A 22,000-nucleotide genomic window follows, 5' to 3' on the forward strand; every position below is an offset into this window, starting at 1 on the left:
CTGTTGCACATAAAAGACTGCTGTACAAATTGGAGAAGTGTGGTATTAAGGGCAAGCTGCTGCTATGGATAAAGGGATGGTTGAGTGGGACAAGACAGAGAGTTGTAATCAATGGACACTGCTCTTCGTGAACTGTTATTAGTGGAGACCCCCAGGGTTTGGTTTTGGGCCCACTGTTGTTTTCTATATATTTATTAATCATATTGATGAATGTTCAAGTTTGCAGATTATGCAAAGATTGGTAGGATCGTTCATGACAGTAATGACAGTATGCTACTGCAACAGGATCTAGAAAAGTTAGGCGGATGGAATGAGAAATGGCAATTGAAGTTTAAAATCGACAAATGCAAAGTACTGGATATGGGTATAGCAATAACCCTCGAATAACGTAACTGTGTGGTACTACACTCAGGTAGTGGAAAATTAAAAAGGCCTGGGGGTAATTGTGCACTGATATATGAAATTCTCTGATCAATTAAGACAGGTTGCCAAGACAGCTCATGGGGTTTTGTCACTGAAATACATGAATTTTGCTAGCAGGGATAAGGAGGTGATTATCCCATTGTATAAGGCAATGGTCAGAATACATCTTGAGTTCTGCATACAGGTCTGGAGGCCTCATTTTAGGAAGGATGTGGAAGGTAGGGCCTCACCATGTTAATAAACACATGACCAGAATTGGCCCGTCCATATTAGCTAACTAGGCAGTCGCCTAGAGGGCTAAAATCTTCACCAGGCATTTGCCCTTAAATTTTGAGAGGGTGGACACTATATTACATGGTTCACCCAGGTGCTAGATGTTTACAGCTAGTCTAAGGTCGCTCCAGAGTGGGATACTCCAGCAGGGCACTGTGCTAAACTCCTTCGCGGTAGCACTGTCGGTCTAGGTCATGGGTTGTTCTCTCATAAATTAAAGTTTTTCTTCCAAAAAACAAGGAACTAATAATACACTGAATCCTCAAGACCTTTGAAGTCCAATTTCTGAATTCTGTAGAATGTATTGAGAATAGAAATTTCTAGTCGTAACAATCCACCCCCCACTCGAACTTTACACGAGCTACAAAACCCTGGAACAACGAGTCCCAATGCTACCAGGACCCTTCAATGCTTCAATTAAGATTATTACAGTTCTCTTAATTACATTGTATGCGCTGCTTATTTGTCAAAGATAAACACACCCCCTATTAAGGGTTACAATCCTCTTCTGCTGGATAGTCATCATCGGGTATGCATGCTAATCTGCATATTTTACATTTGTTAGTCATATTTTCACACACGGTACACATGACTTGTACTGATTAATTTGAAAACAATTGTACTTTATCATTGAAGTTACGTATACCTTAACTTTTTTTAAAAGTGCATGCAGTTACCTTGTACGCATACAAATAGTTATTTAGGATCACAAGATCAGGGCCATTCGGAGGCCAGCGTGTGTGGCAGCAACTTCTAACACGACGACCTGAAACAAGATATAATTCAAAAATTTTCCTGGACTGGCACAAGAGGGTTATCAGGGCACCGCCTCGGATGTAGGAACAATAATTCATGGTAGGGCATTTGAGACTTGTACAGAGTGAACAGCTGTTTAGAAAAAATGTTACGCCGAGGAGAAAAGAGAAAACCCAGTTTTTTAGATGCAGAGGAGGCAACATTTGTAATGTGCTTATGCAAAGAGAGATCAGATGTCAGAGTAATCCCCAATAGAGATATATGATCTTGTCTAGAAATCTGAGTATCATCGAAGATAAACAAAGGAGCAGAAGGATCCTCTTTGGGAAATATAACACAGCACTGAGTTTCAGAAGGATTGATATTAACTAAGTTATCTTTACTCCACTGGAGAATTGCCTGGAGATCAGCATTTAAGGAATTGGCAATGGATATTGGAGAAGTTGAAGCTGGTTGTGCCGTGCAAGGTTTCTCAAACTGGAAGGTGGAATGCAATATGCTATCATCAGCAAAACTATGGATAGGATTTCTAGTCAATAGAAGGCCATTAATATACAAGCGGAAAAGAGTGGAAGAAAGAACTGAACCTTGGGAGGACACCAGCATTAGTTAAGTTAAAAGACAGAGGGCCATCTACCATCACTCTCAATGAGCGCTTAGAGAGAAGCTTATTTTGAAGACCGTGATCAAAAGTCTTTGAAATATCAAGAGCAACTGCTTGAGGTATTCTTTAGTCCCGAAGTAAATCTGGATCTCAAATAAGTGGGTGCGGATGAAAAATTCCAAGTTCGAGATCCTTCTTCAGTAAGAAAGTAACTCGTCTATTGAATAATATATTTAGAAATAGAGACTACCGTAATATATTATTTACATAAACCTATGTAAATATGCATATGCATAAATAAATACTAATGTTGCTAGGTTATAGTAGCCTAGCAACGCAATTTTTTTCCCATTAAGTCACAGTAACCATGTACAGATACTAAGAAGATTATTCTAATGTGATTTAAATAATTATATTAAAGACTTGAGATGCATTTGCAAGACAGGAGTTTTACACCAACAGTGAGTCTCCTGAGAAAGGTCTTAATATAGAAATATAACCCCTTTACGATCCCTTAAAAGCGTTCAATGTGTTGCTTAATGGCACCTTCGTCGACAGCGTAGCCATCGAGCAGATATCACGTAGTGCCGAAGTTATCTAACGCCAGAACGTACGCGCGCCAAAGCGGCCATCTGGAAGAAAGAACGCATCGTTACAACCCCTCCCCCGAGCATCTCCCCAGATGACTTTTCTGAACCAATAACGAGATCATGACGACACTAGCAACATCTGCCCACACATTTGGGATTGTGTGCAACCATCTAATTAAACGAGTGAGTAAGTTGCTACTTACGTGTGGAGAGGCATGCTTGCACGTGCTTCTGTCACTGAGAGCCACATGCATGGCGGACAACTACGGCAGACGACATGGTGTACAACGGACGCGGCGACCACAAAATTGTCTCGTTAAGTTAGCGGGACTCAGTAAGGCAAAGATAAAAAGATCGGTTGTGAGAGATGGGGGAGAAAGAACAAGGGGGGGGAAGGAGTAGGCACTACCTGCTACCCTCTTCGTTTCCCAATGTTTGCTGAAGTGCGCATGCGCAAATAAAAAAAAAAAAAATATGTGAAGTTTTCCGCTGCTAATAACAGTTGTGGTGGTGACCTCTCGATAACGGATGTATCCACCCCTTGAGAGTTCCCCTGTAATAATTTTCTAGCGTTTGCGATGGAGTAATCATAGCCATCAAATCTCGGCTACTACAACTGCGCATGAGTGCTTCACGGATGTATTATGCTTAACAGCATTATTGCTGTTTTATCTTTGGGAAATCTTTTAGATGTGGCAGATATGGTTGATGAGTCCAGAGAATATATAGGGAGGAAATCCATCGTCCATCTCCTGAATTAACGCGCTCATATTATAAAATGGAAAATTAGAAAACCAGTTTACTATCCCCAACCCTCTTTCCTGATCTTGAAGCTTATAAAAATCCTGTCTGCCACAGATTACAAAAAAAAAACAAAAAAACTTTTATACCATGACGACCTTTTTTTGTCTTGATATATAATCACTTTTAAGTAGAAAGTGATTGCATATCAAGCGATCACGTGTACACTATGGATAATTAAAAATATAATATAGTATGCACACTATATACACATGAACTGTGCTGCCACTTTATTAGGTACACCCCTGCTGTGCACACAAATGGTTTGTCCCACAACGTTTCAAGTCACATGACCATGGTTGTGGATATAAATGCAACAGAACAACCTTTCTAGTATCAGTTAAGTGTACAAACCGTAGCAAGAATGAGGAAAAGGACTAACAGACTTCGAATGTGGCATGGTAGTAGTTGCAAGACGTGCTGGACAGATCATCTCTGAAACGGCAGTTCTCCTGAACTTTTCACGCACCACAGTTTCAAGGGTGTATCGAGAATGGTACAACAAACGGAAAACAGCCCCTCAACGGCACTCCTGTGGAATAAAATTGCTTGTTGATGAGAGAGGTCAGAGGAGGATGGCTAGAATTGTGCAAGCAAACAGATCGCACATCACGTCAGAATACAACCTTGGTGCGCAGAACAAAATATCGCAACGGACCACTAGTCTCACTTTGTCGCGAATGGGCTACAACAGCCAACGGCCACATCGCGTACCTTTGTTATCAATGAAGAACAAGAGAGCACGCCTCCTGTGGGTACAGCAACACCAGCACGGGGCTATCGAGGATTGGAAAACAGTTGCTTGGTCTGACGAGTCGAAGTTCCTGATGCATCATGTTGATGGAAGGCTCAGAATTTGGCGAAAACAACATGAATCCATGTACCCGTAATGTCTGACGACTACTGTGCAAGGTGGTGGGGGCAGTCTTAAGGTGTTGGGAATGTTTTCTTGGCACACGTTGGGTCCATTGATACCCATAGATTCCCGTCTGAATGCCACGTCGTACCTGTTGCTGACCAAGTGCATCCGTTCATGTTGACAGTTTATCGTCAGTCAGATGGTTACTTCCAGCAGGATAATGCGCCGGTGCACAAAGCCCGAATCACTATGGAATGGTTCCAGGAACATGACAATGACTTTTTTTCGCTGCAGTGGCCCTCTCAGTCCGCGGATCTCAACCTATTGAACGTCTTTGGGATGAGCTGGAAAACGCTGTTCACTGCAGGCTTACAACTCTGTCAAATCTCAAGGAACTGCGTGACGCACTCATGTCTGCATGGCACTCCATTCCTGCACGTTTTCAGCATCTTGTTCAATCCACGCCTAGACGAATTCAGGCTGTTTTGAAGGCTAAAGGAGGCTCAACACGCTACTAGGTATTTGTACCTAATAAAGTGGCAGCACAGTGTATATGCACACTATATTACGCTATACATACGCACACTATATTATTACATCAAGCGATCACGTGAACACTACGGAAAATTAAAAGTGATGACGTAATAGTGGCTTCATGGCAAATATATGAGTTGTGTGCTACTTCACGAATATCTGGCCCTCGTAGGATCGCCATCCTTCCCACACCGGGCAGAAAAGACCTGAGTTCGTGTCTCGTCGATGATGGGAGGAATTTTTATGGGCCTTTTTCACAACGTGGCTGAGTTAGTCGGTCTCAGGCGAGAGTAGCATGGTTTTTTCTCCCGGAAAGTCGGATTTTTTTGTTTTGTTGGAAAGTCCGAAAATTTCCAACAAAACAAAAAATCGGACACAGAACACATGCAATTTATAGACAATATACTGTATACCGAGCAATAGGCCTTAGTTGCCGATGCTCCTGAAACCCTACTACTACAACAACAATCGGGCCCTGCAAGGTGCTTCATTTCGGTGGTATTAATCTAAAGGCAGTAAAGAACGAAAAAGACCTGAGGATAATTGTATACAACAAGAAGTTTTCTGAGCAGTGCAGACAGGCTGCTAGAATAGCTAGTGGGGGTTCTGTGAATGACATACAAGAATTTTGTCAGCAGGGACAAGAAGGCAATTTTTTCCATATAGGTGTCTAGCCTTATTTTAAGAAGGACGTGAATCTGTTGGAACGGTTGCGCAGAAGACCTACAGGATTAGTCAGGGACACCAAAGGGTACTCTTACCAGAAAGGCTTCAGTTCTGCTGTTATACCCTTGGCAAACTTGACCTTGGGTTTGGATCCTGGCGGCGCCCATTTTTGGCAACATGTACTCATCAATTGCTCCATAAAGGGACACGCTCTACATCCACCCCCTTGTGGGTGTACATGGAATAATTAAGATGATAACCTCCGATCCATAATTCTCCCTTCCAGCAAGCCATATCAATATTTAAGAAAAAATGCACATCCTATGCACAATTCTGCAGTTAATTATAAAACAACAAAAAGTATTTGAATGGTATTGTTGGCTGAACTGCGAAGAACTCTTAAAAGAGAGAATGGATTGCTTGATGGGTTTATTTCAACCAGCTGTTAATCCTGGAGCTTTCCAACCTCTTAACGTCGGTGACAAATAGAACCATAATCCGGAAATTTACTAGAGCAGCAGCAGCAATTTTAGTGGAGAGCAAAGCGGGATGCGGTTGTCATGGTAACAACCATATACGACGATCATTAGCATCCTCGCAAGAATGCAATGGATCCTGCAGCACGAAGTATGATTCGGGGAATGCGAACAGCGCGGCAGCCCTTTATTTCCAAACTCGCATTCGCATGAGGAAGAACAGGACTTAAAAAGATGAGTTAATGACGTCACTAGTTCCATTAATTTTCTTTTCATATTCACTTCGTAGCTAAAGGCAGATGCATTTCGAAGATGGTGGAAAACATCGACAGATCTACGAAATCGCAGAAAACAAGTGACCAAACCGAGCGCTAAACAAAAGGTCAAAGGTGAAATGTGGAGTTTTGATTTCGTAGCAACACTTTCGTTGTCTCTCTCTCTCTCTCTCTCTCTCTCTCTCTCTCTCTAACTTTATTATCTAGGCCAATTTCAGGTCTAATTACGTGTGAACTTGATGCCATTTGGGAGTAATGTGTTTGCCAATACGAACATTTATGAATGATGATGGAGATACAACGTCCCACATGTCCTATTATTGACGTCAGAGGGCTCCTTATATCGTTCTGGGTGTTGTGCATGCATCAGATCAGCCGACTTAACGATCTCATTATCGCATATCCGGGTACTGAAAAACGAGGACATTTTTCTTCTGCCACCAGTATTGCTAAATCTAAATTACACCATGATTTAAACATCAATAGACAATTTTGGAAGTTTATTGTGAATGAACCAATCAGTTTATGATATGTTGTTGTTGTTGTTGTTGTAGTAGGGTTTTAAGGGCATTAGAGACTAAAGCCATATTTCTCTGAGTGCACTGTCTGTGAATTGCATATTTGTGGTGGTCGATTTTCTGTTTGCTGAACGAAAAACCGGAGTTTCCGGGACAAAAAGCCATGCGACTCTCCCCTCAGACCGACTAACTCAGCCACATTGTGAAAAAGACCCATAAAAATTCTTTACATCAACGACTGGACTCGAGTTCAGGTCTTTTCCACCCGGTGTGCAGGGGATGGCGATTGTACCAACTGTGCTACTCGCGAGGGTACCAGTTTATATGTACATCTGCTAAATCTGTTAAACTACGGTTTAGCTCAGATCAGAACCTAGGCCAAATTCTTATGATAGGCAGAGCGACCACAGTTGGGTGGGCGTGTTCTGACCTGTTTCATCATCTTTTTTTAGTTTGCGCCCAAAAAATCAGAGATCTATTTTTAGAATAAAGATAATAATATCGAATTTTCCCATGAAAAGTAAGTTTATTTATGAGATTTTTTCTACAGCAATAATTTTCTGATTGGTTTAAAAGAAGCATTCAGATCCTGGCTAAATCTTCGGATTACTGCTATCCATATGCAGTACCCTGAATACGGGTAGCAATAATTGTAGAATAACATCTCAACTGTGTGTTACCACACTGAGGGTAGTGGATAACGAAAAAAAAGTTGGAGTAATTGTGCAGTCAGACATGAATTTCTGTGAGCAGTGCAGACTGCTAGGATAGCTCATCGGGTTTTGTCAATGATATATATGAATTTTGCCAGCTGGGATAATAAGGAGGTGATTATAGTGGTCAGGCCACATATTGAGTACTGTATACAGGTCTAGAGGCCTTATTTTAGGAAAAATAAGGAATCTGTTGGAACGGATTCAGAGAAGAGCACTGAGATTACTCAAGGGAACAAAAGGGTGGTCTTACCAAGAAAGGCTTCAGTTCTGTAAATTGCAGCATCTGGGGACTAGGCACTTAGAGTAGATATGATTTAGGTGTTTAAGCCTTTTAATAGATTGAGTAAGCTCAGTGATGATGTTATCATTCCTCTTGTTCAGACTACACAAATGAGGGGTCATAAATTCACACTGAGGAAGGATGGTTGCAGGATATCAATTGTTGCAACTGTCCTTCGTTCAGTCAATTTGTTCCATCTTCAGGCATTGTGGAAATTGTTAGTTTGAATAAATTCAAGGAAGAACTAAACGAACGTTAGAGGGGACGGGTTTTATATTTAAATAACTTATATAATGATGAGGCATAAATTCGCTAATAATGGATCTGCCCTCCTCAGCAAATGTTTTAATTGATGGACAATAGAACATTCGGTAGAGTTGAGCAATGCCCTTTTGATTCTGGAATAAACAGTGATTTCAAACCGAGAGTTATTTTAGTTCACAGTTATTTCAGTTAATATCCAAGGTGCTTGAACTAAACCCGGGTGGAAAAGGCCTGAGTTCGAGTCCCGTCGATGTCATGGATTCATTTTTATGGGCCTTTTTCACAACGTAGCTGATTTAGTCGGTCTAAGGCTAGGGTAGCATGGTTTTTTCTCCAGGAAACTTGGGTTTGGTCCAGCAGACAGAAAATCGACCAGAGAAAACACGCAATTTACAGACAATATACAAGTAGCAATATGGTCTTAGTCGCTGATGCTCCTAAAACCCCCAAAAACAACTTGAACTAAACAATTTTTATTTCCGTTATAATTGGTGGAGCCATTCTTTCTCTCTTAACTCAAACTGATCTTTCGCTTTCTCTTAGAAATAAATTTTTTATCCTTTTATTTTCTGCCATCAATTGTTAATTACAGTAGTATTACCCTATTCTTACACACCACGTTCTCTTCATAAATAAAAAAGCCTAGTTCATTACGAGTTAGGGAAGAGCACTGCCACCTGTGATGAACTAGCATCGGGTTGATATATATATATATATATCTCCTTGTTCGTTCATTATTATAATTTTTTGTAACTTAATTCTTTTTAATTGTTCACAGATGTGCCGCCAACGTTTCTAGAAGTCACATCCGAGCAAATTTTATTTTTCATGGTAAGGATTAGAAGACAATTTTTTCCAAGTTCTTTCTCTCTAGCGACAAATATAATTCCACAAGTATGCCCCAGATCTAAGATAAAAGAGTGGTGAGTCTCATTTTTATCGAAAGTTTGCCAATGTAAATAGCAGTTGGATATCCATTCGTAAAATATTTAATAACGCCTAAATCAAATCCTATTATCTAATGGCACATACTTTCAAATTTTCACAGTGGCTGAGTTAGTCGATCTCGGACGAGTGTTACATGGTTTTATCTCCTAGAAACTCGGGTTTTCCATCATATAAACAGGAACACTGATTGAAGTTACAGAAAATTTATTTATTTTATTTTATTTTGTTATTCGACACAGACTGACTTAGGATTCCGCGAGCAATAGATACCTCAGCCTATTTCACCAATAGCAGTTAGACACCGAATACATGTTTGTTTGTTTGTTTATTTGGTTTTTAGGAGCATTAACAACTAAGGCCATATTGCTCCGGGGATATGCGGTGGTCATTCCGTGACCTTTCCGCATCCTCCATATTTGGTGATCACGGGCTCGAACCCAGGTCTAATCAAGTCGCGTGTCGATGTATTAGATCTCTTACTCTAATTAACAGAACGACAGCCTATTGTGTTCCTGTATATCTACAAGATACTTGGTGGGGTTGAATTGCAAATAGTGGAGAAGGAAAGGGATCTGGGAGTTACAAGATGGGCAGATATGAAGTTTTCTGAATAGTGTAAACAAGCAGCCAGGAAAGACCACGATGTCCTATCGATGATTTATCGAACACTATTCTGTAGAGATAGGAAGGACATAATTCCGCTGTATAAGGCAATTGTACGACCACATATGGAATATCGTGTTCAAGTATGGGACCTCATCCACAAAAAGACATCGAGTTTCTTGAAAGGGTCCAAAGACGGGCAACTCGAATGATGAAATCGGCAGAAGGACGATCGTATAAGGGGAGAAACTCCGATTATGTGGGTTATAGAGCTTGGCAACTAGGCACCTCAGAGGTGACCTGATTGAGGTTTATTCATTTTACTAATTTCTCTGAGAGGAATTAGTAAAATGAATGAAGGTAGAATTCTCACTGTTATAATTCCAGAACTATTGGTCATAAATTCAAATTATAGAGCTTAAGGGTTAGATTAGATAGTATGAAGTTTACTTTAAGCCAAGCGAGTCGTTGAGAGCTGGAACAAGTTTCCCTCGCAGGTAGCTGAGGCTGACAGATGGAATAAATTCAAAGGTCAACTGGATACTTACCTGTATGAGGAGGGAAGCATATAATTTGTGTTTTCTTTTCTACTTGGTTGGTTTTTTTTTTTTTTTTTTTTTGCCAACGCTGCAAAAGCCTGTGGTTTCCTTGCACTATATGGCGAATACTATTACTACTTATTTGAGATATGCATGAGCTAATTTGCATATTTTATAAATGACACTTTTACCTATCGGTTCACGGAAGATGCTGCTACTACCTGACGTAGTCGAGTGGTCAGGAGCACGAGTGCACGCACACGCTCTTTGAATATCCCGGGATTCAAACCCATGACTGTTAAATACGAATAACATTTGGATTGATTGATTTATTGTAAACTCCACTGACCTGGTGGTCGTGCCTGAGTATAAACAAGAGCATTTTAACACAATGTACTGTAATACCAACTTTCATATCAATTATTTTGAATACTTTTGTAATCTATATTTTAACTTTTCCTCACTAATATATATCCTGATCTGTCGCCTTTAAAAGTTATATTTTTTTCTAATAATAAAAGATTTTTTCTGGATACTGCACAGGTGGCGCTGTGAAACGTGCGTATTATTGGGTACATTGACAGTGTCGATTTCAGGAACGGTTATTTGTCCCCTCTTCTGCTAGAAACTATTTATTTCATGCTTTTAAGTATCACCACTCATCAAATCGTCTGCTATTAAGTGTCAGCCGAATCACTTAATATTTATATTTTCCATTTGGTGTATCTTCCCCAACCCGATGGCAAATATCTTCCGTTGTCCATTACCTGATTAACTTGTCAAGTGATTTTTCATGAAAATTGCTGCAAGGAACATTGACGAAAGCTAGAAAATCCGGTGTAATCTTCAGCGTTCCAAACATGGTGGTTCAGAAGTGCCGAGAGCGTATTTTGGAACGACTTGCTGAGGACATTTAACAGACTACGAGAAAACGCTTGAAAATTAAAATCTTGGCATGAAGAGCTTAAGTTGTATGATTTTAAGTATTTATAATTCTTCATCGCTATCCAGATGTATTTCTGATTTATCTCTTTATTTATTCATTTATTTATTTTACATTTATCTGCTTTTTTAATTAATTTTTTTAAATTTGGATCTTCATCCAAAATAAATGATTTGTGTGGGAAAAAATCGATATTTAAAAATCCATTTTCTTACTGATGTCTGTTGGCAAGAAATCATCTGAAACTACACCCCCTCTTATTGAATAAGACAAAGAATCTGCAGGGGAAAATCACGTGATCTAGTGACGCAAATAAAATAATTCTCTTCGTTTCATTAAATTACATCATCAGCCAGTTCTTTCGGTAATTACTTCTGTGATTAAAGAATGCCTGTGTTGATTGCTGCTGTTTTAACTGCACTCTGGTGTCAGCATATTGTATTAATGTGATTACTATAACACAGCGATCCGGTTATAATTTTAATGACAAAGTCGCCCAATATTTATTATTTTTGATATTGCTATAGATGGCGCTAAAATCGTGCTAAAAACATAGAGCAGACGAAATGTAAACTTCGTCTGCTCTATGTCTGCTCTATGTATGGATAGCTGGATGGCTTCAGGGCTGGATGCAGAGGGTTGTGATAAATGGTTATTCCTCAGATTGGGTATCAGTATCAGGACCCTTGATTAGACCGGGGTTCGAGCCCGTCACCACCAAATACGGAGGATGCGGAAAGGTCAGGGAATGACCACCGCATATCCCGGAGCAATATGGCCTTAGTTGCGAATGCTCCTAAAATCCAAATAACAAACAACAAACAGTATCAGGACCACTGTTGTTTTTGATTTTCAAAAATGACATCGATGAAGGGATAGAGGGCGTGATGTCTAAATTTGCAGATGATGTAAAGATTGGTAGGGTTGTCAATGATCGTCGCCAAGCAGAGCTTCTTCAGAATGACCTAGACAGACTTCAGAGATGGTCAGAAAAATGGCAGCTATGCTTCAATTCAGCAAAGTGTAAGGTATAGCACCTGGGGAACAGTAACCCCAAAATAACTCATACACGTTGGCGGAGTTGAACTAAAGCCGGTAGTTGAGGAAAGGGACTTGGGTGTTACGATACGGTCAGACTTTAAGTTCTCTGAGCATTGTAGACAGGTTGCAAGGAAGGTCCATGATGTCCTATCGATGATTTATCGAACAATTGCTAGTAGAGATAAGGACGTCATAATCCCATTGTATAAAGCTATTGTTAGACCACACTTGGAATACTGTGTTCAAGTATGGAGAGCGCACTTAAAAAAAAGACATCGAGCTTCTTGTAAGGGTCCAGAGACGGGTAACTCGCCTGGTGAGATCGGCAAAAGGGCGTCCATATGAGGAAAGACTTCGAATATGTGGGTTGCAGAGCTTGGAAACTTAGAGGAGACTTCAGAGGAAACTTAGAGGAGAAACCTTAGAGGAGACTTCATTGAGGTGTTTAAGAGAGGCATAAGCAAAATGAATAAGAACGAAATTTTCACGGTTATAAATAATGCTAGAATGCTAGAACTAGGGGCCATAATTTCAAGTTACGGGGGGGGGGAGATATTTAGACTGGATTGCCGAAGTTTTATTTGAGCCAGCGAGTTATAAATTACTGGAATAAGTTACCTACATGGGTGGTAGAAGCTGACAGTTTGGGAAAATTCAAAGGTCAGCTGGATCACTTACAGAAGGAGGGAAACGCTTAGGTTTTCCATTTCCTTTTCTTTTATTTATTAATTATTATTATTTTTATTTATTTTTTCTTATTATTATTAGTTTATTTTTTATTATTTTATTATTATTGTTATTTGTTATTTTATTTTTTATTTTTTTGGCTGGTGCAGCATAAGTCATAGGCTCCTTTGCACCATGTGGCCATTACTAATACTAATTTCTGTAATTTTTGATACGTAAACTTTCTTGGGTTTTAGAGGAACTGGGGTTTTCCACTGCAGACTTTTAGGCTTTATTTTATGGTCATACTGGAAGCAGCATGTTTTCTTATCAGTTACTATTTTTCTTTAAAAATATTTTAATAAAAAATCCCTTGTATTCAACTATTTTAAAAAATCTTCCGCATTCTATACGGGTGACTGGATAGCCTCTTTGTGTATCGTAATAGATATCTTCCTAACCTTCATTAAACTTTCTGTACCTGTCAAAAACTCTGGCTACTACACCCACACACTTTTCCCACCCACACACTTTTCTTTTAACATATCAAGTGTCTCACTTATAGATTTGTTAAACTTCCTGTTTACACTTTTAACATGAAGTTGCGCAATATGACACGAAGTTCTCTTTCCAACCGAACTATGTGGCAGTTGAAGAATCTGGGAATTGGTTTTCTTTCCAACGTATCCCAACCAAATCTGGGATTTGGTTGGGATATGCTGGAAAGAACAGTTCGACTTTCCAGTTCTCTACAGACCACAATATAGCAGCTGACAAATATCCTGATGGAAGAATGGCGAAATCTTCAGCTAGACTCACTCAAACACTTAGTGGAATCCATTCTCCAACCTGCAGGCTGTAATTCGGCAAAAGGTGGCTCTACTAGATAAATAAAGGTTTCCAATTTTTTTGGCACTGAGTGTACAATACATGGAAAGTGTATATTTTCCAGTCCACTTACACATAAAAAAAAAAGAAAATACAATAAATTTTTCCTTTCCAAAACATACCAAACAGAACTGCTGAAATAAAGCCAAAGAATTCATGCAATCGTTTCCCCTGAGGCTCTACTCTGGAATTTCTTTAAAAATATAACCTTCTCCATAAACCACCACAATCCTCTGAGCCATATACTTTTTCTTTAGTCAGCATTTTAAGGGAAAAATGTCAAATATACGTACAGTACAAACAGCACTTCCCGAACTACTAGCATGGTTACATACTTTATGAACAAAGCTGCGTGAGGATGTTATTATTTTATTACAGGACAACCTTAGAATAACATACATGAATGAATTTTCTTTCTGGTAAAATATAAATGACTTAAGTTCATGATTAAAATTATAATTTTATATTCTATAAATTATTAAATACAATCTCTATTAATGAATGCTTCATTGAATAAGTCACCTTTAAAACCAGGCTAGTATTTATTCATCTGAAAAAGGATATGTGTCATAAAATCACTAAATATTTGTAATTGTCGCCAAGATCATTAAACAAATATTTAAATTACAACCTAGTTCAGAGAAAGAACAAAACAATAAAAATTGGTATAAATAACACTCTTGCAAGACAGCTCTTAGATGGGACCAAAAACTTGGACGATAAGTCTTCGTGGATAGGACGCCAATCCTACAGGTTTCAGGGATAAAAAAAAAACCATGTTACCCTCGCCTGAAACTAGCTATGGCTAATTCAAGTACGTTGTAAAAAAAAACCATAAAAATTCCTATCGACGGGACTCGAAATCACGTCTCTTCCACCCGCTGTAGGGAGGAGGGCGATCCTACCAACTGTGCTACACACGAGGACATGATTTTAGTAGAGCATTTGACTCGGACCCTTGTGAGGGGGTAATGTATTAACGAGAACAGGTTGGAATCACAGAGAAAATCCATAGACGGATCTCAGGATGGCTTCTGATTAGGAGGCAGAGGATTATAATTAGCATTATCAGAGACACATGATGTAAGAAAATTAGCTTATACAGCATCAGCCAAAAAAAAAAAAAAACACGATTCCCCTATTTCACCTAATCATTCCCTCCATTAGTTTGTCTAGTAGTCCCTTGAATTTATTTAAACTACAATAACATCTACAATAACAGATTTGTTTCAATGATCAAACATACATTGACTAAAGGAAAACTTACACACATCTATTCTGCATCCGTCTTTTCTCAATTTCGATTTGTATCCCCTCAGGCGTGTGGTCTGGGCAAGACCACACACACACACACACACACACACACACACACACACACACACACACACACACACACCAGGAAGAAGCCAACCAGCATTGAGCTTGCTCAATCCATTCAAAGATCGAAGCCTTTCTTAGCAAGAGCACCCCTTTGTTCCTCTCACCAATCTTGTTGCCCTCCTCTGTACTCGTTCCAGTAGCTCCACATACTTCCTAATATGAGGCCTCCAGACCTATAGACAGTACTCAATGTTTGCCTGATCATTGTGTTATACAATGGGATAACCACCTCCTTATCCTTGGTAGCAAAATTCCTCTATATCACTAACAAAATCCCAAGAGCTGTCCTGGCAACCTATTTGAATTGCTCAAAGAACTTCATATCTGACTGCACAATTATGGCCAGGTCTTTTTGATTTTGCACTACACTGAGTGTAGTACCACACAGTTGTACTTCCACCCATATGCAGTACCTTGTATTTGTCAATGTTAAACTTCAATGTTATTTCTCAGCCCACCTGCCTAGCTTTTTTAGATCATATTTAAGCAGAATGCCGTCATTCCTGTCATTAACAACCGTGCCAACCTTTGTATCATCTGCAATTGGACATTAAGCCTGATATGCCTTCACCAATATCATTGATAAATATAGAAAATAAGAATATGTCCAACACCGAACCCTGGGGGACTCCACTAATAACATTAGTCCACAAAGAGCAGGGTCCATTGATTACCACTCTCAGTCTTCTCCCACTCAAGCATCTCTTTATCCATAGCAGCAACTTTCCCTTAATGCCCACACTGCTCAAATTCGTACAGCAGTCTGTTATGTGCAACAGTATCAAAAGCTTCCCTGAAATCCAAGTACATCATATCAAAAATTTTTGCATCCAGTTCCTTTGTAATCACATCGTAGTAACCAGTCAAATTGGTCAAACAAGAATTTCTCTTTAACAAACCATTGCCGTGTTTGAAGTATAATTTTCGCCTTGTCTAGATGATCCTGCATTAATTCTTTTATCCGTGCCTCCATTATTTTCCCTGGAACGGAGTTAAACTAACAGGTCTGTAATAACTCGTGTTATCCTTTAATCTCCCTTTTTGAGTTGGGAATACAGTCGCATATCTCCAGTCCGCGGGGATCTCTTCTCAATCCAAGGATGCTATCATAATTATGGCTAAGGATTTCTTTACTTCCTTCTCTGCTTCCCTTAATATAACTTGATAGATCCCATCTACCGCAAGGTGCCTTTCTTATCTTTAACTTCGATAATTTCTCTTCCACTTTCCTCTCAGTTATTACAAAATCATTTAGCTCCCTGTTTGAGTTTGATAAAAATTTCCGGCAGCCTTTTCCCTAAAGAATTCCTCATGTGTGAATGTAGATGCAAAATGCTCATTCAATATGCCAGTAACCTGATCAGGATCATCAACAGTCAAACCATCGATATCAAGTGCACCAATTTGATTCACCCTGTTCCTTCTAGTATTTATATAAATAAAGAAGTCTTTGCTGTTTTTCTTTGCGTCCTTCGCCAAAAGATCTCATAATCTGCATTCGTTTGTCTGACCTCCTTTATAACTTGATTACAGACTAGTTTATATCTACCATAGGCTTCTGCCTCGCTCGATAACTGATATGCATCCCATGCACTTTTCTTCTCTGCCATGAGTTTCATTAGTTTATCAGTAATTAATGGTTATTCTTCAGCTGGTCTAACGTTAGAAGTGGGGTCTCTCAAGGAATGGACCGCTGTTGTCTCTAATTTTCATAAATTACATCTACGAAGAGGGATAGAGGGCATGATGTCAAAATTTACAGATGGTATAAAGATTGAGAGAGTCAGTGATCATAGGGAAGGACTGTAGATCACAGTCTATCTATGGGCATTACGAGAAATGTCTCAACGTAGCGGTGAAACGCTTATTGCGACTGGAAGAAGAGAGAGAGAGAGAGAGAGAGATAGCTACCTTACCTTTTTATTTTTGATTGTCTACGACTCTGTCCTGCAAGCGTACGAAGTGTGAGTTTCTTGGTACTGATTTCACAACCTGCTGATAACACCTTTTGAGAGACCAAGCCACGCAGCAACTTAGCTTTGAGACTGTTCTGCTTCCAGTCTCCCGATGCCTTCCTCAAAGCGGGAGACTCAAACAAATCCGTCTGAGATGAATTTTTCAGATGCTTCGATGTGATAATGGACAAGTATTGTCTTTTGCAGCTTCTGCGACATGGTCAAGTATTTAACGAAACTGTTTCTCGCCTGAATTTGAATGTTCTTGGCCTGTATTTGTTGGAGAACTTAGTAATTTACATCTGCGCGTCAGTCCATGAACTCGCGATGTCACATTACTTGAAAGGAAGAAGATAGATAGACGTATGCATATTTGATGATGCAAATTCCAAAAATTTCATTTGCTTTTGGTGCAATCATTACACGGACATTAAAACTCTTAATATAAACACGCGTTAGAGTCAATTTAAAGGGCACAATATAAACAACTGAGTCAAAGCACGATGCCCTGCATTCACAGGATGGTACTAATGGAAATCAGGCATAAACGATAACACAGACAGGCTGGCGTGGTAAACGTTTGTCGTTTTTCCTCCGGATGCCTGATACTTAGGGAGGGAGTGAGGAAGAGGGGCCTCACCCTCCCCAAGGAACGCGTAGAACATTTAATTGATGTCTCGCTGTGCCGTTAATCTAGTTTTTGGTAGGTGCATATCCTTTTTATAGTTTCAAAACCCATAAAAACTGTTTCCAGGCTTGCTTGTTCAAATTTTTTGTACGGTTCCATTAAAAGCTGCTTTCTTAGCGTAGTCTACCTCTACTTAGTTTTATGTATTAAATTTACAGTTCCAAGCTGTTCAACGACGCCGCTGTTTTCACAAGAGTTCGATTTTAAGGGGGAACTGTTCAGTAGTTCGGTCGAGTACTGCATTTGTCCTCAACAGGATCATTATGCCAGCACTCAAGCCATGGCAACATCTAATTATAACGCAGAATTTCACCCTTCTTGCCAAGCTCATCACGCACAGGATACGTGAGATCATAGCAGAAGAATACAGAAGAGGCATAAGCTCTTAGTGACACATGACTCCAGATGAAGACTTCCAAGATGTTTCCTGCGAAAATCATGCATATTCTTGACTATAGTTAGAGCATAATTCCGATAACTGAAAGAAGCTGTCTGGCACTTTCTTTCGGGATACAATTGAGGTGTCATACCTATCTATTTTCCATAAATTATATGAAGGAAATTGTCATCTACAGTACTGGTATTTTGTCTTTGAACCTATGCAGCTCAAATATATATATATATATATATATATATATATATATATATATTTTGCCTCTTTTCGCCTTGCGCACAAGGTAAACACCTTTTATACACTGCTCGACAAAATTAACAGAACACGTAGTGTAACTCGTGGTGTAGCTCTGTTCTCTGATGAGTCCCATTTTAGCCTACAAAGAGATTCTAGCCATTTCATCTGGAGACAACGAGGAATGCGATAACGTTCCTCAAACATCAGGAAAAGGGACACTTACGGTGGAGGCCGTGTTCTCGTGTGGGGTGGAATAATGATCAACAGCCACACCCCTCCATGTTTTTGATAGGAGTACCGTAACTGCGCAACGTATTGAGAACAGATCGTCGAACCGTATGTGCGACTTTTTAGGGGTGTGGTTTGCCCAGATTTTCTTTTCACGCACGACAACGCCACTACACATAGAGTTCAAGTGGCGGAGGAATATCTTGAAACTGAAGATATCCAATGGCTGCCATGACCAGCACGATCAACAGACTTAAATGCAATCGAACAAGTGTGGGATTCCCTTGGGCATCGTATTGCACGCCGATAGCCAACTCCACAGTCACTTGGTGACGTAAGGTCTGCGCTGGTGGAAGAATGGGATTTATTGCCACATAATCTTATAGACAGCCTTATAACGAACATGGTTCACCACCATCAAGCCTGTTTAATCGTTGGAAGGGATCATACGCCATATTGAAGTCATGTGACACATTTTCGAGCATCTTGTATCGATTTCTGTAATGTGACCTTCTTGATAATTCTTATGTAACCCCTATAAATGTCCCTTATATGTGCCCGAAGTTTATCACTGTCTCCTCATTTCATCGTTATTCCAAATTTTACAAAATTTTGTCCCGGTTCATCGCAAGCTGCACGAGTTACACCACGCTTTCTACGTGTTCTGTTATTTTTTTCGAGCAGTGTATTGACATGGGCAAATTATATGTTAATGCACAGTAAAGGATTCAAATTTTTAAACTCCACCGGTTATTATTCGCGAAAGGAAATTACCCAGCTGTTTGTACTGCTGATAAAGTTCACAGCAGATCTGTTTCCTTTTCTTATGCATGTCAGTAAGCATCCGTACCCAGCACATCCATCCTGTTTTAGTAACATAGTGTAAGTAAATAGAAATTATAATCGAAGGACTTCCTGAGGTGGTTAAAATTTGCCTTTATTTTTCAAAAGACAATAGTTGGAGGTATCGATACGTTCAGATATTTCTTGATAAGTTCCTCGAATACTTCATCAGTGATTGCAAAGACAGCAGATCATGAATTCTGCTAGCACGGGCAGATTGAGAGCATAAAACTAACCGGGAAAATATCCAAAAAAGGCCCATTAAGTTAAGTACGGATGCAATTTTATGTAGTATGTACAGTCCGGCCCCTAGGCCTCCGGGATTTCGCCCTGTGGCCCAATCAGTCCCTATCTGCTAGTATGGGCATTTGGAAACTTATTAAAAGAAAAATATATAGTGCATTTTATTTTAAGACGTGTTTTTTTTTATAAAACCTGTTCATAATTAATGCGAATAAATGTTTAAGTTTTCAGTCATAAAAAATATAAAAATGTATTAATAATTTAGAAAAGAAAATTAAGAAAAGATTTTAAATATCAAAAATATTAAATTTCAAATGAATTAATTTTCAAAAGAAATTAAGATTTAAGTTTCAAAAGAAATTGCTGGTTCTGCAATTACGGGATTTCTCAATTCTGAAGTTGAAATGAATCATTATTCAGAAAATTTGTTGTTTGTTTTTTAAATCTATGACCCCTGAAGACAGGATTCAGCGGAATCTTGAAACGTAGCCAACCTGTATTAATTGTACATTGATGTGGTAACAGTTCAATAAACATCATAAAACAAATTCTCATGTGGTGTAAGCGTGTCTTTGACTTATAATAGTAAAACTTCATTTAACTTCTAATAGTAAAACACTTCAAAAATTATATTTGCAGACATTTAGTCAGGATTTTTCATTCTCAGAACAAGAATTTTTCGCTAGGAAGAAGGAAACAAACAGAAGTTCATAACATGAAACAGAACTTCATAACATGAAACAGACGAACAGAACTTCATAACATGAAACAGAACTTCATAACATGAAACAGACGAACAGAACTTCATAACATGAAACAGACGAATAGAACTTCACAACATGAAACAGACGAATAGAACTTCACAACATGAAACAGACGAACAGAATTTTATAACATGAACTTTACATCAAATCAAGATTAAAAAAGATTAAAACGACATCAGTTCGAATTAAAATTTAATATTTTATTATACAGATTTTTAAAATATTTTAACAATTATTATATAATAAAATAAAAATTTATTATATAATACACAGAATTAATATTTTATTAAAAAAAGGAGCTATTACAGGTTGTATTATTTTATTTACGAAAATAAAATCTAAACAATATCTCACCTTTCAAGCTTTGGGGGATTAAAAATCCTGTGTCCAACATTACCAGGTTTAGGGGAGGACTGGGGCTGTGGTGGTAACACTTCTGACGATGGAATTGTTGGAAGGTGCGTGGGAGTGGTTTTAAACTTCTCTTGAAACTCACTCATGACCTTTCGTGTGCAGCTATACGAGGAGAAGAAAAAACTATCCGGATGACCCTTCCTTTTGTTGTGCAAGGTCGACGGAGCCTTAAGTGGCAGACGCTCCTCGATAAAAGGGCAACTACTTCATGGCAGCACGTGCAAAACAAAGGCACCTCTGTAGATGTCAGGCTTTTGTCTGATGCGCGAGAAGGAAACCTGTGGGAGATGCTCGAGCAAACGTTTCTGAGGATTTGCGGGTCACAAAATACAGGTGACAAGAGCAGGAGCTTTTAGTGGCGCGTGCAGAAAAGCTGTGCCAACCCGCCCAGTGATTGGATTGACTTCCTTTTAAGAATATTGCGAGGTTAGGCGTGGTTGAGAATCCTTCGCAGTTGTCCGTGGTTTCTGGTCATCTGCACACAAACATTGACATTTTAACAATGGAGAGGATGGCAAGACACTTCACACTGCATACAAATCAGACAAACGATATTTTCACAGCACGTAAACAAACACAAGCAAGGAAGGCAACACAGAATTAAGTGACGAACACAAATTATTCATGCTCTCTCTCTCTCTCTCTCTCTCTCTCTCTCTCTCTCTCTCTCTCTCTCTCTCTCGGGTGGCTAAAATTATAATGAGCATACTTGGGATTCGAACAGGGAAACCATTCATCAGCGAAAACGAAATATATGCGATGATGTTCAGAAACTCACTACTAGATGGCACCTCACCATAAGTTACAAATTCTTCTGTTTTGGGACATGTTCTCCTTGATCTTAATAAAAGGGGAAACAAACAAATCAAAAACGATTCTGAGTATTGAGAAAAACCGCTTTTTGTTATTTCCATAAGTACCTCAATTTTTATCAGTTTCCAAAAGTTCCAAAACTGTTTGCCATCATCAATTTCATCTCTACCTTTCACACAAACGCATCCACTTAGAACTTTGCCGGACTCATTCCCTCTTTCACATTGGGAGGCCAGTCATTCTAGTGTTCGACAACCATATGTGAACTTCGTGAGGTCAGTCTTTTCTTATTCCCTAATATTTTATATATTTACCCCTCTAGTTCTTCTCTCACCTATACAGAAGATCAGACCTTCCTCATTCATGTTATTCGACCAC

At 39.2% G+C, this 22,000-nt stretch overlaps 1 protein-coding gene across 6 annotated transcripts in view; it reads right to left on the bottom strand.

The window, feature by feature from the left end:
• Positions 1-22,000, bottom strand: part of LOC150079841 (tumor protein p53-inducible protein 11-like) — a 176,447-nt gene that overhangs the window by 18,515 nt on the left and 135,932 nt on the right. For 2 of the 6 annotated variants that reach the window (XM_090382795.1, XM_090382796.1), the window contains exon 2: positions 20,750-21,284. The exons of 3 other annotated variants lie outside the window; for them this stretch is intronic. In XM_090382795.1, the coding sequence (XP_090238921.1) occupies positions 20,750-20,895 (146 nt within the window). In that variant the 5' untranslated portion in view covers positions 20,896-21,284. Of the gene's footprint in view, positions 1-2,849; positions 2,961-20,749; positions 21,285-22,000 lie in introns of those variants that run through there. One more of the 6 variants, XM_090382799.1, reaches the window with a different exon arrangement.

Source organism: Mastigoproctus giganteus, chromosome 10, assembly GCF_048544385.1.
Source record: "Mastigoproctus giganteus isolate SK-2022 chromosome 10, ASM4854438v1, whole genome shotgun sequence".
Taxonomy (NCBI): Eukaryota; Metazoa; Arthropoda; class Arachnida; order Uropygi; family Thelyphonidae; genus Mastigoproctus; species Mastigoproctus giganteus.